The 15,044-nt window shown below is 40.0% G+C and overlaps 1 protein-coding gene across 4 annotated transcripts in view; it reads left to right on the top strand.

Annotated features, from left to right (window-relative positions):
• LIFR (LIF receptor subunit alpha) overlaps positions 1 to 15,044 on the top strand; it is a 201,632-nt gene that overhangs the window by 40,312 nt on the left and 146,276 nt on the right. For 3 of the 4 annotated variants that reach the window (XM_075527469.1, XM_075527467.1, XM_075527468.1), the window contains 7 exons: positions 472 to 651; positions 2,261 to 2,362; positions 4,023 to 4,190; positions 4,846 to 5,007; positions 6,069 to 6,162; positions 6,697 to 6,775; positions 7,454 to 14,040. In XM_075527469.1, the coding sequence (XP_075383584.1) occupies positions 472 to 651; positions 2,261 to 2,362; positions 4,023 to 4,190; positions 4,846 to 5,007; positions 6,069 to 6,162; positions 6,697 to 6,775; positions 7,454 to 8,092 (1,424 nt within the window). In that variant the 3' untranslated portion in view covers positions 8,093 to 14,040. Of the gene's footprint in view, positions 1 to 471; positions 652 to 2,260; positions 2,363 to 4,022; positions 4,191 to 4,845; positions 5,008 to 6,068; positions 6,163 to 6,696; positions 6,776 to 7,453; positions 14,041 to 15,044 lie in introns of those variants that run through there. The other variant, XR_012779038.1, reaches the window with a different exon arrangement.

Here is a 15,044-nt window from a genome sequence, read left to right as displayed (position 1 = left end):
TGACTTTTGCTGTTGATTCTTGGTGAAAAATGGTTGTCTGTGGTCAGGCGAGTGACAGCAAGACACTTTGAAAGAAACACAAGGCAAACTGTTTGATGAAATGACAGCAGGAATTTATAGCTGGAGGCTCCTGCCAAATTGGTGTCAAGTCAGATTTGAACCTGACATCTGCTGTAAATCCTTACCTTAAAAAAAGTGCTTTTTAAGCCAGTCCTGAGCTGCAGCACTTCTCGTCATCATACTTAAGGCTGGCTGAGGGATTTGCTGCAGGCTACGTCTGATTTCCAGCACTCCAGAAAGCATAGCTGAGTGCAGTGCTTCAAATTTCACAGTACCAGGAGCGCGCCTCTCATTCTTAGAAATGAGTGCAGTTTGTAAAACCTTTGTGCTGTGGCTGGAAGGCTTTCTACCAGCTTGGACTACAGATAAGTGTCTACTCTCTGATGGATTTTTGTGTCGTCTTTGTTGCAGACAATGTCAAAACAGATCGGGCTGTGGCAATGGGGAATGGAATTTATATTTCTTGGAATTCTTACCCCAACATGACCTGTGGCTACATAGTAAAATGGTGTCATTCATCTGGGTCTGAACCCTGTAGCGTGGACTGGCAGAAATTTCCTTCAAATACAACAGATGCAGTGATAAAGTCTGGTAAGTCAGAAATAATTTTTTGTGAGTCTTTCTGGTTGAGAGCTGGAGCAGCAAGTAGAATGAGAGCAGCACCAATGCTATAGGTTGAAGATTGTTGCATTGCTGTGTGCTTGTGTATATAAACGAACACCTTGGTACTGTGTTTATTTTAATTTCTTACACAGGCTTGCCAAATGGAAATATCAGTCTTGACTTAACTGTTATCATCCTATGTTTATTAACTGTTTTGAAATTACCTCTTCTAGCTATACCAAACAACTTCCTAACTCAGCCTAATGCATAATGGTTAATCTAGGGTTTGGGGTTTTATTTGGATTCTAAACATAAACAGCGCTGCTCAGGATGGGGAAAGACTAATCTGTTGTTTTTACATGAGGCAGATTTTTTTAAGTGTGACCTCCATGTGTTGGCTTGCTGTCAGGAATTGAAATTTCCTGGAACAGGGCACATTCCAGGTCTCTAGATGCTGGTGGGCAGATCAGGGAAATGAAACTCAGCTGTGGTGGGACTAGTAGGAGCAGAAGAGGAAAGAGAGGACCCAAGAAAGATGTAGGATTTTTTCTCTGCTGTCTGAAAGGGTATATAGAAGAGTTTAGTATATAAAGTCTCCATTAGAGAAAACAACTTGGAGCTGTGTACATAGGAAAGTTGGGGGGGAGTGGGACCTGGGAGGGGGGGCAATATGTTTTCCTGCCTGTAATTACAACACTGTGTCCATGCTGTTTTCGTTTGTGCTGGCTAGAGCTTGCTTTTTCTAAGCAGAGAATACTATGCCTGTCCAACGATGCACTGCTGGAGTTCTGAGCTCTTTCTTGGGATGCTTCTTGCAGCACATGGTGGAAGTTACCAGGCTGCTAGGGCTGGGCTCAAGCTGGCAAATTCACCTCTGCACTTAGTCCTGCCAGGAGAATCTCTCAGGCTGGACCTGAACTCTTGCAAAACCCACTTGACTTCTGTAGGATTTCACAGTGGCGTCTTGTTTAGAAAAAATCTTGAAAGTAGTGTACACCCCTGACTTGAGGAAATTCCAGGAAGTGGTAAATTATTTATACATTGTAGTAGCAAACACCTATGCCTCCACCAAACACATGTGAAGCGGAAATTTGATGACTGTCTGTGTTTTGTAGAGTCAGTTCAGGCCTGGAGTTCATTGCTAAAGTGCTTCACTATCACTTCTGAGAGTTCTCTGAAATTCTTTTGTACCATTGCTGTAATAAGCCCGGGCATTTAAAAATGCGTTTGTATTGCTGAGGAGGAGGCAGGATCTACATGGCTGCCGTGGGAGGAAAGGAAGGGTATTGTTTCTGGTAACTTCAGTTTGTGTTTCCCCATGGAAAGAGCAATTTATGCAATTTGAGTAGCTTGTTTTGAATCCTATTTGTTTAGAACCGAAATTTCTCTGTGAGCTAGATTTGCTTACTGTTTCTAAACCGCATCTGATGGCATAGCTTTGGTAGGAATTACAAGTAGAGATAGTATTTATAACTAACACTGCGGTCTAAGGCTTTGTAATTTTTTTAATACGTATTTATATAAGTCTGCATCATGTGAAAGCTAAAAGCATCACTCTTCAGAAGAGAAATATTCTTACAGCGATTTTCTCTTGCAGCTCTGTTTAGACCTGGTGTGAGATACAACTTTTCACTATATGGCTGCAAATCCAGTGGATATCAGTTATTGAAAAACATAACTGGGTATATGAAAGAGCTGCGTAAGTGCACTTTTATCATTCGGGATCTTTACAAAGTGAATTTAAACTGTGTCTATTTTTAGCTCAATGTTGGCAAAGAAGATCCAGACCAGAATCCCCATACAGTACTACTGACTTTTGCTCGTTCTCTGTATATAATGGTAATAAATTTCTCTAGCCACTTCCAGTTCCCAGCATGCAATAATCCTGTGTTCTCCAGCTTGTGTGGTGGCACAAGGTGTCACAGAAGGTTGTTCTGAAGACAGTGGTCTTCAGAGTTGAAGGCACAGGCATAATTTGAACCACAGGGATGGGGTCACTTCTGCAGGAGAGGATTTGTCAAGTCAAAGTAAACTTCTGAGCACATTTGGTACAGCTCAGCGAATATAAAAAGTGTCCACAACATTTCTGTTGAAAAGCACTTCTTAGACCAGAATTAGATCCTAGTGTACAAGCCACTTTGAGAATTGCACTTGTATTCCCTCCTGTACCAACCCTATCTGGGTAACTGCGGTTTGATCCAGGGCTGAGCTTTGCTTGCCTGGAGATGCATTAGTGTCTGAATGCTTTCTGTTCCCAGGAATCTGAACATGGCTTTACCCTTTAATATCACAACTGTATTGTATTGTAAATACAGCACCCATTTCACTTTGAAGTTTAATGTCTTTTCTGCTAAAATAGTTTGCTTGGAAAACTGAGCTGCTGACATAATCTGAGCCCTTGGAAATGCTGTTGCTTATTTCATTGCTAAGGTTGAAGGTGAGGTTAAGGCAACTTTACCAGAAACTCAACTTGCAGTCATTTGTATCTCTGTAAAAATCCTGAAGAGTTTCCCAGAAGGTTTTTCCATATGTGTTCTCAACAGATGGGAAGCTTTCAAGTTAAAATGATAAAGACTTTGAGGGACTAAAAATGCATCGAACATGCGGAAGAAATTTACTAGGAACTGAGAAATGTATTCACTTTGCACAACAAGAGCATAGATTCATTCTAAAACTTCAAATTTGCCTTTGGACAGATAACCATCAAGACAAAAATAGATGCATTCTTAAACATGAGTTCAGCACTGATAGATCAAAGCCAAATGTCAGACAAAGTCCTGATGCCCATGACCTTACACAATATCTGATGTAACGCTTTCAGTGGGGTACAGGTATTGGCATAAGGACTTATGATGCCTGCTAAGAGTAGTTCTTTTAAGCAGAGATAGATTTCCATGATAGGAATGTGGAATTTGTTTAATTTGCAGACAAGCTATGAAGTCACAGAGTTAAAGCATTTAAAAGCTAAGTAATCTGTATGCTCTGAATGTTTATGCAATCTTTCGGGGTTTGTTGCAGGAAGAAGGGTATTTACATGTATGGGTCTGTAAGAAGGCTGCCCAAGGAGAGGTTTTTCTTTCAGCTTCTGTTAGTAGATAATACTGCAGTAATTAATAACAATGAGACCAACATACTTGTATTTTTGTAGTATCACCTGCTAAGTCTTTTCACATGTTCTTGAGAATGACGGAAAAGTATTCAGGAAAAAGTTGAAAATGCTAGCCCTGAAATAAAGCTGATGAATAAATAAAACTAAATAAAATAAATAAATAAATAAACTAAGTAAAACTTAAATGGATTCAGCATTTAATGATAAGGTGGTTTCTTACTAGCTTTTTCCTTCATAATTCTTCCTACAGCTCCAAAACGTGCACCAAATTTTACTGTAGAAGAAACTTCTTCAGATTCTATATTGGTAAAATGGGAAGACATTCCTATTGAAGATTGTCAGGGGTTTTTAGAGGGATATCGGCTTTCCTTTGCAAAAGGTGAAAAAGATGCTTTAAAGCCTAGGCTTTTGGAATCAGGTAAATGAAATCTATAGATTGCAATTTCCTTGCTCAAGCTTTTTTCTTTTTTTTTTTTTTTTTTAATAATTTAATTTCACTTTAAAAAAAGATGCTTTAATCATAATTCAGTTGCATTACTCACTGGCATAATTGGCCCCTGATATGTGACAAAAGCATTTGAAATAATCAGCTCATTGTGTGGTTAGCACAGTTGTGTTTTAATATAAGGCAAAAGTCGGAGAAAACCCTGGCTCACTGAGGCCATAAAGCTATGCGGTGACTAAGTGGCAATGTGACACACTGCCCTGTGTCCAGATACCCTGGGTAGATGAGCCATGGGGGCGGTTACGTGGCTATATCTAATTGGGTATATTCTTCCAGCACCCATCTTGTAAGGACATCTCCATACAGAACTGAAGCCTGACTCACATTAACATAAGAGGACAAGCAGGAGTGTAAGAAACTGAAGTCAATCTGCAGCAACGACGCACTCCTGTGCTGTTTGGTGCTGTGTAAGCGAGCAGTATTGCTAGGATTCTTTATTTCGGTTTTCCTTTACACAGACCGTTCTTCAGGCTTCATATGCTGACTTCAAGTCTTGCTAAAGCTGAGGCTGTCTTTGGGAATCCTTTCTTACAAGGTTATGCTTTTCTTACTGCTTCCAAACAAACAGGGAACCCAGAACTTAAAGTTAAGAATATCACTGACTTAACAAAGAAGTCTTTGAAAATACTTGATCTTCAAGGCAAAACAAGTTACCAACTGGACCTACAAGCCTACACTGCTGGTGGGTTGAGCCCTCCAAACAGCCTCTATGTGGTGACAAAGGAGGACTGTAAGTTGAATATCCCTGTTCATTAATAGTCTTCAGCACAGGGGCTGTACAATGTATATAAAGCTGAGCTTATTTTGGTTGTTTTCTGGTCCCCCTACGTAGTTTGGGTCTACAGCCTAATTTTTAATTTATTTAGTTGGTTATTTTTAAATACAAAAATTGGTACAGTTCAGGGTGAGGAAAAGTTCCTTTCCTATTACAGCTACCTTGTAGTTCATGGTCATGTATGTAAGAAAAATAACTTCTAAACTACTACTAAATATGGTGGAGTCTGAACTTAGTCTTCTCAAGCAGCTAGTTGTTTTTGTCAAGTTTCCCATGATGAATATCTGCTAATACATGGTGGGAAGAAAGACAGTGTGGAAATATTTAGCAGTTTCAGAATTATAAACAGATGCCTCTCTGCTTTGAATTCAGTTTTATCAATCCCCTGACAGAAACAAACCCAGAAAGACAGTTAGAAAAATAGAGATTGACTTTGGGGAATGAGAAAAGAAGAAAAAGAAAGTATTTCATATGAAAAGCTAAACACTAGGGTACAACTAAAATACACAGAAAATCAAACTTGAGGCACTTGACATCAATGGAGGAAGGCAGTGGGAATGTATCGGAGCTAAACCCTGGGGATTAGAAGCATTGTAAACCATATAAAAGGCAGTGCAGTTTGTGCAATGAGTTGTTGGCCCGTAAGAGCCATTACTGGAGATTTGGCCAGTTCAAGTAACCTGAAAGTGCAATTCCAGTGCTTACTGAGAACAGAAATTATAGTGGCAATCAGTCTTGCGTTGCACATGAAGCCTTTCGCAATTAAGCAATTAAGCAAGAACTACCTGCTGATTCCTGTAGTAGTCATTGAATCAGCTCTGTTTATGGATGGACTTTTGCCCTTCCAGCAAAGGGGAAGTGTATGGTATACATACAATTCACTGGCACTGTTTGCAGACCACTGTTAGATAAGTTTGATGAAACGGTCTCTAATCTGTGGGAATGTTGGAAAAGGCATAAAACTTGCTGGTAACTATGGATATATATTTACCATCTTTTCTTTTTTCGTCCCCCAGCTGTAGGATTAATCATTGCAATTCTCATCCCCGTGGCGGTGGTTGTGCTGCTTGGAGTGGTGGCCAGCATCTTCTGCTACCGAAAGAGGGAATGGTAAATGCATTCAGTTCTGATCTTTTCCTGGATGTGTTTGCTTCAGTGCTAGAGTTTTCCATGACTTTAGTTACTCTTTGTTTGTTCCAAGTACTCAAAGATGTCAGTGGGCTTTGTTTAAAGGTGGGTGGCAAAAACACATTGTAGAAGGTGAGGGAGAAATCGAGTTGGAGACAGTTCAGAGTGAGGAGTGCAAAAAGACAGTGAGCACTGCTTATAAATAGTGGAAATTTCCCAAGCGGAAAGAAGCTGGCGACATACTATAATTTGTGAGCCATCCACAGACACTCAGGTAGACATCCCATCTTCAACTTTTCACAGAAGTGGCATATCAAGTTCCCCAGATTAAAAATGTTAAAAATGGTTTGCTGTTTTTTCCATTAAATACTCAGTGAAAGTGTAACACACTAAATCTTTGTGCCAGATGTCTTCAATATTCTGAATTGAAGGGAAATGTCCTGACTCCTTTTGTGTGTTCACAGTCTGTTTAAGGGCTCGGTAACTTTTAAAAAGTTTTTTCTTTCCTCTTTAAAGGATTAAAGAAACATTTTATCCAGAGATCCCGAATCCTGAGAACAGTAAGGCACTGCAGTTTCAGAAGAACATCTGTGAGGTAACCCTCATATTAAACCTAGTATTTTAGACTTCTAAAAGGTATTGCAAGTAAAGAATTCTTTTGCAAACTTTGAGTCTTCTGCCCAGTTGTAGAAAAAAACATTACGGCGGGGGGAACAGGACAAGTTACTGAGTAATTTTTGTCAGGTGCTATCTAGTTCTTTCTTGTTGTTGGTGTAGTTACTTGCAAAGTTTGAACTACAAAAGAACTGCTGCATTTCTCTCCTCCTGCACTAATGGGAAGTGTCAGTACCCGATAATGATGTAGGAGTAACATACCCATCTTTGTCATAGTGTTAGGAGAAGCAGAAAGTGTGGAGAAGTGTACATGCCATATCCCCAACCTCCTGGTAGACATAGTAGCTGGAACTGGGTGTAACATTCAAATAACCTTCTGGAATGGGTTATAAAAGTGGAGATTTGGGGAAAGAGTTCTCAAACTTACTGCAAGATCTAGAGTCTCTTTAAGTTGGCTAAAATACTTTTAACGTTAACAGGAGTATCTGATGAGCCAGAAAATGAGAACAAAATCACTTTTTTTTTATAGTGTACTAATGGCAGTGGGATGAGCGCAAACCACAAGCCAACATACTGGTTTAATTTGAGCATGTTGTTGCTTTCAGGATTTCCAGGTCTTTGGCTTAGTCTCTCCCCCTTCTCCTTTTTCTCACTTCAGGGGAATAAGACACTTAAAACACTGGAAATGAACCCCTGCACCCCCAGTAGTATTGAAGTGGTGGAAACACGGTCTGCAGCTCCCAAGATTGAAGACACGGAGATGATGTCCCCGACAGCAGACACCACTGTGCCTGAAGACGGCTCTGACTCAGAAACAGAGAACCATGTGGTTGTGTCCTACTGTCCCCCTATCATTGAAGAGGAGATCTCAAATCCCCCTATGGATGAACCTGTGGGGTCATCTCAGGTGGTTTACATTGACATCCAGTCAATGTATCAGCCTCAAATTAAGCCAGAGGAGGAGCCAGAAGTAGACTTACTGACTACAGCAGGCTATAAGCCACAAATGCAGCTGCCTATCAGTGCTCTGAAAATAGAGAGTCACTCACCTGCAGAGGAAGAATTGGATAAAACTGCAGGTTACAGACCTCAAGCAAACACAAATGCCTGGAATATGGACACTCCAGACTCCCCTGGATCAGTTGAAAGCAACAATGAAAATGCATCTTTTGGGAGCCCATGCTCCATTAATTCCCGACAGTTTCTGCTTCCCCCAAAAGATGATGAAGACTCTCCCAAACCCAATAACATAGGGTGGTCCTTTACACACTTTTTTCAGAACAAGCCAAATGATTAACAGTGAGTCCTCGTTGCACCTGAACCTGCCTTCTAAATAAGCTGTTATGCCTGATGTTGTAAAGAAAGGAGGAAGAAAAGTGCAAAAGGCATGAATTATTCTTGGAGACAGTCAGCAGAGGTTCTAGTGAGCTGAATGTTATGTTTAAGTTAGCGAAAGTGTTAATGTTCGATTTTAATAGAGGCCGAGAGGCCAATGTTATAGCAATTTAGTTATTATTCTAGTAAAATATACTGGATATAAGGGGCATTGAGTTTAGAGCTCCTGATAATCATAGTCAAAGAACTCTGCCTACCTTCACATAGTGCTCCAAGATTAATATGGTCTCATGCAACTTGTAACTTGGAAAGATTGCTTTGCTTTGTTGTAGTTGTTCTCAACCATGCATACTCAAATGATGCAGTCCCAACAGGTTTCCTTACTGAAGGTTTCATTTATCACAAACCTCAGCCTAACACATGGAAACAATGTGGTTGGAAACTGCTGAGATCTTTTACCTAGTTACAAACTAAGAACAAATGAGAGTGCTATTTTTTTTTCTTCTCCCATACAGAAGGGTATTGTCACTGTTTAACACTTCTGAAGCAATGGCCATTCAAATCTGTTGCTTTTTAACTAGACACTAGTTTCTGTTTCTGTACCTACTGTACAATGTTTATTCAATGTTTGACTCAGGGGTACAAACTTGGGGAAAAAAGTGTAACACTGATTTAAACCTCAACAAGAACTGCATAAAGTTTAAATTTTTTTTTTTTAAACTTAGAATGCTTTATATTTTTTCTATCCTTTGGTTAAGGAGTTAATCGTTCCTAACATATTGCACTAATGCATTTTGTATTTCATAGCTTCAGCTTCAGATCTCCTGCTTCAAAGTGGTACAGTACTCCATTCCCTCCCAGTGTTCAGCAGTCTTAGCACTATACAGTAATGTAAGCCATGGGGAAATCTGTGTCTACTAACATTATCTGTCCAAGCAGTTTGGCACATGAAATTACAGATAGTAGTACTAGCTCCTTGAGAACAAATTGCTCTTTGGATGGTCTTTATTGTAATTAGCTTTGCCACCTGCTGCCTGGCTATTCTCCAGTGTCTACCCAAGAGGACCTTCTTTGCAAATCCTACCTGGGAGTACAAGGTGGGATTTCTCTAGTGGCAGGGAGAAACCCAAGGAGGTTTAAGTGCCGCTAATTCTACCTCTCCTTTACCAGACATGTGATGCGAAGAAAGCTTAAGTGATGTCTATTTGTGTGCTTAAAGGAGTGTTCAGAACAATCACCTTTGAAAATGCTTGTTTTCACATATGCATCTCTAGGCATTTCACTGTGTAAACTGTGGCACACGTGAATTTCGCTAGCTTACAGGAGAAAGTGCTTTCTAACTTACCTGTTCCTTACTGTAAAACACAGTGGTGAGAGGTCAAATGTTAAAGAGCTTGATCAAAAAGGGTCTCTGTCAAGTCCTAACTGAATCTTTTTTTTAGATTTCAGTTTCCTTAACTACTTTGTGGGGTTTTGAATAAATAAGATGGGGGAGTGGTTTTCTAAACAAGATCACAAAACAGATAAGGAGGCTCAGCTGCTAGTTGTAAAGGTGTGACAGCTTGGCAGACATTTGATCTCCAAACCCCGTGATCTGGGCATCAAAATAAAACCAAGCATTAGGTTAAACCTAATTGCAGTAACGGATGGTGCAGTTTCAGATGTTGGTATGTTTCTGCCATCTCCACAGAATGAAAATACAGAGGGATTTCAAAACTCACAAAAAGGCAAACACTAAATAACATCTAAGTCATCGTCAGTAACAACTGCCTGTGTGTGCCTCCTGGAAGAGTGAAATGTGAAGAGAGTAAAAATAGATCTGTCTGCAGACCTGACAGCGTGCAAGGTCTGTCTGAAAGAAGAGAAAGTACAAATAGGATTCTGCTTTTGAGGTTGAATCCTGGAATTAGCAGAGCTGCAAGTGAAAAGACAGACAGGCAGTGCAAAGAGCTGGTGTCCATCTGTCACAAGAGAAAGTTTCATGCCTAATCTATTACTGCCCATTATTCGGAACACTAAACTAATACATAAAAGGAAGCAGTTCTGCCCTTTGTGCTCAATGGTTGGGAGGTGGCTAAATCCTAATAGTAACGACCCTTTCTCACAATATCTCTTTTAGACCAGATTTCTAGTGCAGATTTGGCTTAATGTGTTTGAATTTTAGATTGTTCTGCCATATGCTTTTAACTGAAAGCAGAAGATGTCAAGAACAGAGTGTATGGGTAGTGGTTTAGGTTTTTTATGGAGCAGTTTCTTAATGCAGAGGAGCAATCGGTATTGTATGGTGATCCAAACAAAAAAACCCCTCTGTAGCGGAACAGCTGATCATGAAGAATAACTGTGCTTTAACATGGCTGTGTATTGCAAGAAACAAAACCAAACTGAAGTTTGAGAGTAGTAGCAATTTTTAATTTGGCAGACTGGGAGCCAGGGCAGCTGCAGAGAACACACAGAGCTTGCAGGGAGCAGCCTAGCACCCTTCACAGTGCTCCCATGGTGAATCTTAACACAACCATCACGTACTCAGGTTTTCCTTTGTGCTGCTCTTCCTATTCAGTAAAGGCAACAGCATTTTAAATTGCTTCATTTCTTAGTGATTAGGTAGGGGAAAGGTCCACAAATACAGGGTCTGCCTTGGTGTTATCAAAGGACTCTCATCTAATTATCCATCACTTTTTTTGTTAAACTTTGATGTATTTTATTTGACTGGTGTTCTGACTTCCAGGACGTAGGGCAGAAGAGTCCTGTTAACAGCAGTGGCTTACCATATGCACCATCTTGTATCGGTAGCAGAAGAGTGGGGTGAATGGGGGAGAGACAGAGGCTTGTGCAGCACATGTAGCATCATTTACCGTTGCATAGTGGTTATGAACCAGTAAGCAGTTGTCATTCCAGCACTTGAAAGCTCAGCTGCTTCACCTCTGTGGTTTCCTTTGAGCCTATTCAGTGCTGCCAGTGAGGACTCCTTTCAAATGCCTATCTTAAATCTTAAGCAGCGAATCCAAATACCAGATGGGTAGTGAGAGGGTGTGTGCTAATTTAGTGACCATGTGAAAGCACCCCTAGGTGCATGGAGCAGTAAGAATAAGTGACGAGGACTGTCAGGGAACGGACTTGCTTTATGAGCCCAAGTGCCATGGTAAACCAGCGAAGCATCGTTAGGAATGTCTTCTTACCAAATTCACTTTCAAAGCACGGTGCTGTTTAGCCTCTAAATGCATCGATAACAATTGTAAGACTAAAACTTTGGTCTTCAGAGGGGATCAGACTTGTTGTACTACTGCCTTCGGGCTTCCTGGTGAGCCTCTTCAGTCAATTTTTTTCTGAAAAATGTCTTAGGAAACTTAAAGTACTGCATTTCCTAACCATCATTTTCTGAAAGATCTTATTGCTTTGTTGAATGTCTTTTTTTGTTTTTGTTCTTTTGGCTTTTTGCTTTTTTTTCTAGAAGAATAGAAAGTTGAGCTTTTTTAAAGAAACAAAATAAAACAAAAAAACAACTTCCAGAAGGGATATGACCAGAAGAGATTGTGTCCGAAACGCTGTTACTCCTAACTCAGTGCTTCAATCATCTGGTTGGATCAGTGTTCAGAGATGTAGGGTGTTACTGCCAAGCAATTTCTTTCTGAAGCAAATCATCGGTGCTGCTGCTTTTTATTTTTGAGCCATGCCTGTCATATGTGACAATTTGGGGTTTGTAATGGGTTTTTGTACTGTTCACTGTATGCGTGGAACATCAGTCACGTTTGATGTAACATTGTGCGCTCTCCTATTTGACACGTTCATTATTTTAGTTCTGACGTCCAGGGGGATCTGGGATCTTGGGTTTGTGTGTTAAATTTTGGGATGGTAGGTCTGCATGTGATATACCTCACAGAACTTCTAGTTAATATATCAACAAAATAGTAAGCTAGTATTACAGGCAGGCTAGAGAATTACCTCCCCTGCTATGCAGTGGCTGCATGGGCAGACTTAGGACCCAATGACTGACATTTGCTATGGTAGCTGTCTTTATTATCTGTAGTTGCTGCTTTCATGGGTAGACCATTTCCAAAGGGAACCAGTGGCCATGTTGTCCGTCACGGCACAACTGGCAAATGCAACATGTTTCTTCGTCTTTGGCTTATGTGGGGGACCAGAGCTTTCCTCCGCTGGGAACACGGCAGCAGCAAGCTCCTGCTGACCTCGAGTTTTAGGCTGCTCTGAAGAGGCATGTTCAAGCTGCCTTTTTTTTTTTTTTTTTTTTTGATACGTTCAGCTGGGTAAAGCTTTGGGCTGTTGTGTTTCCTGTGATCTTGCCCTCCAGGACACTCAGTTGAACACGAATAGTAGCAAAAATGAAGGCAATTGGATGCATTGGAGGGAGAAGGTGTTTAGACATCACTCTGAAAAGGCAATGAGAAATCATGAGCTCTATTTTTAGACAAATACTGCTTTGTAAATAGAATATTTGTATACCTACAAGTAGATAGAAATATAGTAAAAGAATTTGAAATACATAGGAAAACTATAACATTTAAAGAATCATATTGCTAACAAGGCTCCATGTACCATAAATCTATCAAGAGCTTCCCATGTAAATAGCATCTTCTACTCCGCCGCAGACTTTGATGAAGACTTCAGTGCAAATGGCATTAATATTTTTAACACTAAGAAAAGCCCTAACCCCTTATGCACATCTGTGCTTACATCGTTATGTACCTAGGTGCGTATTGCAGAGGAGGTTGGCTTGCAATTCCCAAAGCACTCTTTTTGGGGCCCTGTACTTGAATATATGCCTTCTGAGACGCAGTTTTGTGTAGAGGAAACAGCTGCTGTCTGCGCTCCTCCCGACACACTACATGGAGTTTGTGCTGCTGTGCATTAAGCGGTGCCCTGTGTGTCTGACGCTCAGAGATGCTGTTGGCAGTTCACAAGATTTGTTGTTAGCTTTTTCTTTGCCTTTTCCTTAGCAAGCCTGGAAACACAGTCCCAGATCCCAAATGCCAGACACGGATTCAGAAATGTTGGAGTGTTTAAAAACTAATTTCCTCAAGCTTAGGCCTGTCTTAGGTTTTTAAATATCTCCTTAGAAGCTAGAAAACAGTTTCTTCCATAACAACTTTCTTTCCTCTCCTCCCCCATTTATATAACTCTGGATTTTCCCTCGTGTTTCTAAGATAGCCAGTGTTTGTTTCCTTTTTGCATGTTATGCAAACAAACCTCAGATGATATTGGCAGGGGTTTCTGTAACTTTACAAGTTGTCCCAGGGTGCACGACAATACTTTTTCCCCTCAAAAACATCTATTAATTCCTTCTGCTTTTTCAACAGAAAAGTCTCCAGACACCTTTTTTATTTCAGAGGGGAGGGGCTCAGCATCCCCATGCAGGTGAGCTGGTCTAGTGGCAGGGAGCTGCATGAGAGGACGGGGTTAGTCCCTCTCCAGTCTCGCCCTCTCCTTGTGCAGCGCTGCCCAAGTGACTTTCTGGTGCAGCAGAGCAGATTTTAATTTTAGATCCTTATTTTTTAATGTGATACCCAACAGAATCTCTAGGTAGGTCTTTGGACTGTCCCAAATCTGCACTTCGACTGTTGTTACATGAAAGCAAGCTCCAGTGGAAATGTATGCACAACTTCCACGAGAAGGTTCAGTACCTTTGCAACTCATTTGGTTTCATGTTGTGCAAAATGTGGTAAGTAAAACTTACCCAGGGACAAAGCAAAAAATGAAATGTTCTCATTTTCATTATTTGGGCTGAGAAAAATTCAAAAAAGAAATGGCTCAAGCAGGGCAAAGTAAAATAGAAACTGGTAGGGTCTCACACTTTTTAGTAGTAAAACAATAAAAAAAGAATCCTTGAACATCACTTTATCAATGTTTCTGTAATGTGATTCAAGAGTGGCTTAGAGTGGCTTAGAACATTTTATGCTTCACGGCATAAAGTTTGTAAAGCAGGGGATAGCAAAAAAAGAAGATAACCGAATCAACTCATGTCTGAAATCCTACCCGAAGGTAACAGTAATTTGAACTTTGATCCTGTTGTGGCGCACAGAGCAGCAGAGCTGGTGGAGTCATACAGGTCACCTGAAAAAGAAAACCATTGTATTATAATGCTGTAACTTTTAAAATACATACTGTGAACAGGTTCAATGTTTTTTTAGCTCTTTTTATACCATATTTTTTACAGCGTAAATAATTTGTTTAGAGATGTTTTTATGTTCTGTTTTTACAAAGATTTTAATGGACTTTTGTTTAATACTAGTGAGAATTTTGTTTGCCAATTTGGAATAGTCATCTATAGAAATTAACTCTGAGAATAAATCAATAAATCAAGCTGACAAAATAGTCTTCCTAACACACTATATCTAGTCAGTCATTTAACATATCTTTGTTGCTGAATGATACTGAAGTTTTCCAGCTTCCACTGTTGAAAAAACATTTCTTTCACAATTTAAGCAAGATCATCACAAGGCACTTTAATGAAGTTGTAGCATACCAAGTAAAATACTGATTCAACAAAGTGTATCAACATGAAAATTTATTAGCTAAGCAGGTAAACAAATGCATGCTTGAAGAAGGAAGCATGGGATCATGTTGGGGGAATAATATTCCAGTGTGGCAGATGACATTTAAGACTAACCTAACACTAAGATACGAACTTTGCATATGTTTTAAACCTAGTTTGCTTGGCTGTTGTAGCTCCTGTTGTATTGCTTGGGTGTCTAAAAATATGCATGTATTTAACAATTTTACCATAGTATTGCCATGGAATTTAATAAATATATTTTCTTACACTCTTACATGTTTTGATATTCCTTGCTTGCATGTTTAATTTAAGTAAGAGTTAAACTCTGCTCATGCTCCAGTACAAACAGTTATTTTAATTTTGTGCCAGAGTAAATAACCACAGGATGTGGCAAGCACAGCCTTGG

This window comes from Mycteria americana, chromosome Z (assembly GCF_035582795.1).
Source record: "Mycteria americana isolate JAX WOST 10 ecotype Jacksonville Zoo and Gardens chromosome Z, USCA_MyAme_1.0, whole genome shotgun sequence".
Classification (NCBI taxonomy): domain Eukaryota; kingdom Metazoa; phylum Chordata; class Aves; order Ciconiiformes; family Ciconiidae; genus Mycteria; species Mycteria americana.
Note: the sequence above shows the minus strand (reverse complement) of the source record. Positions and strands in the feature narration are given on the sequence as shown.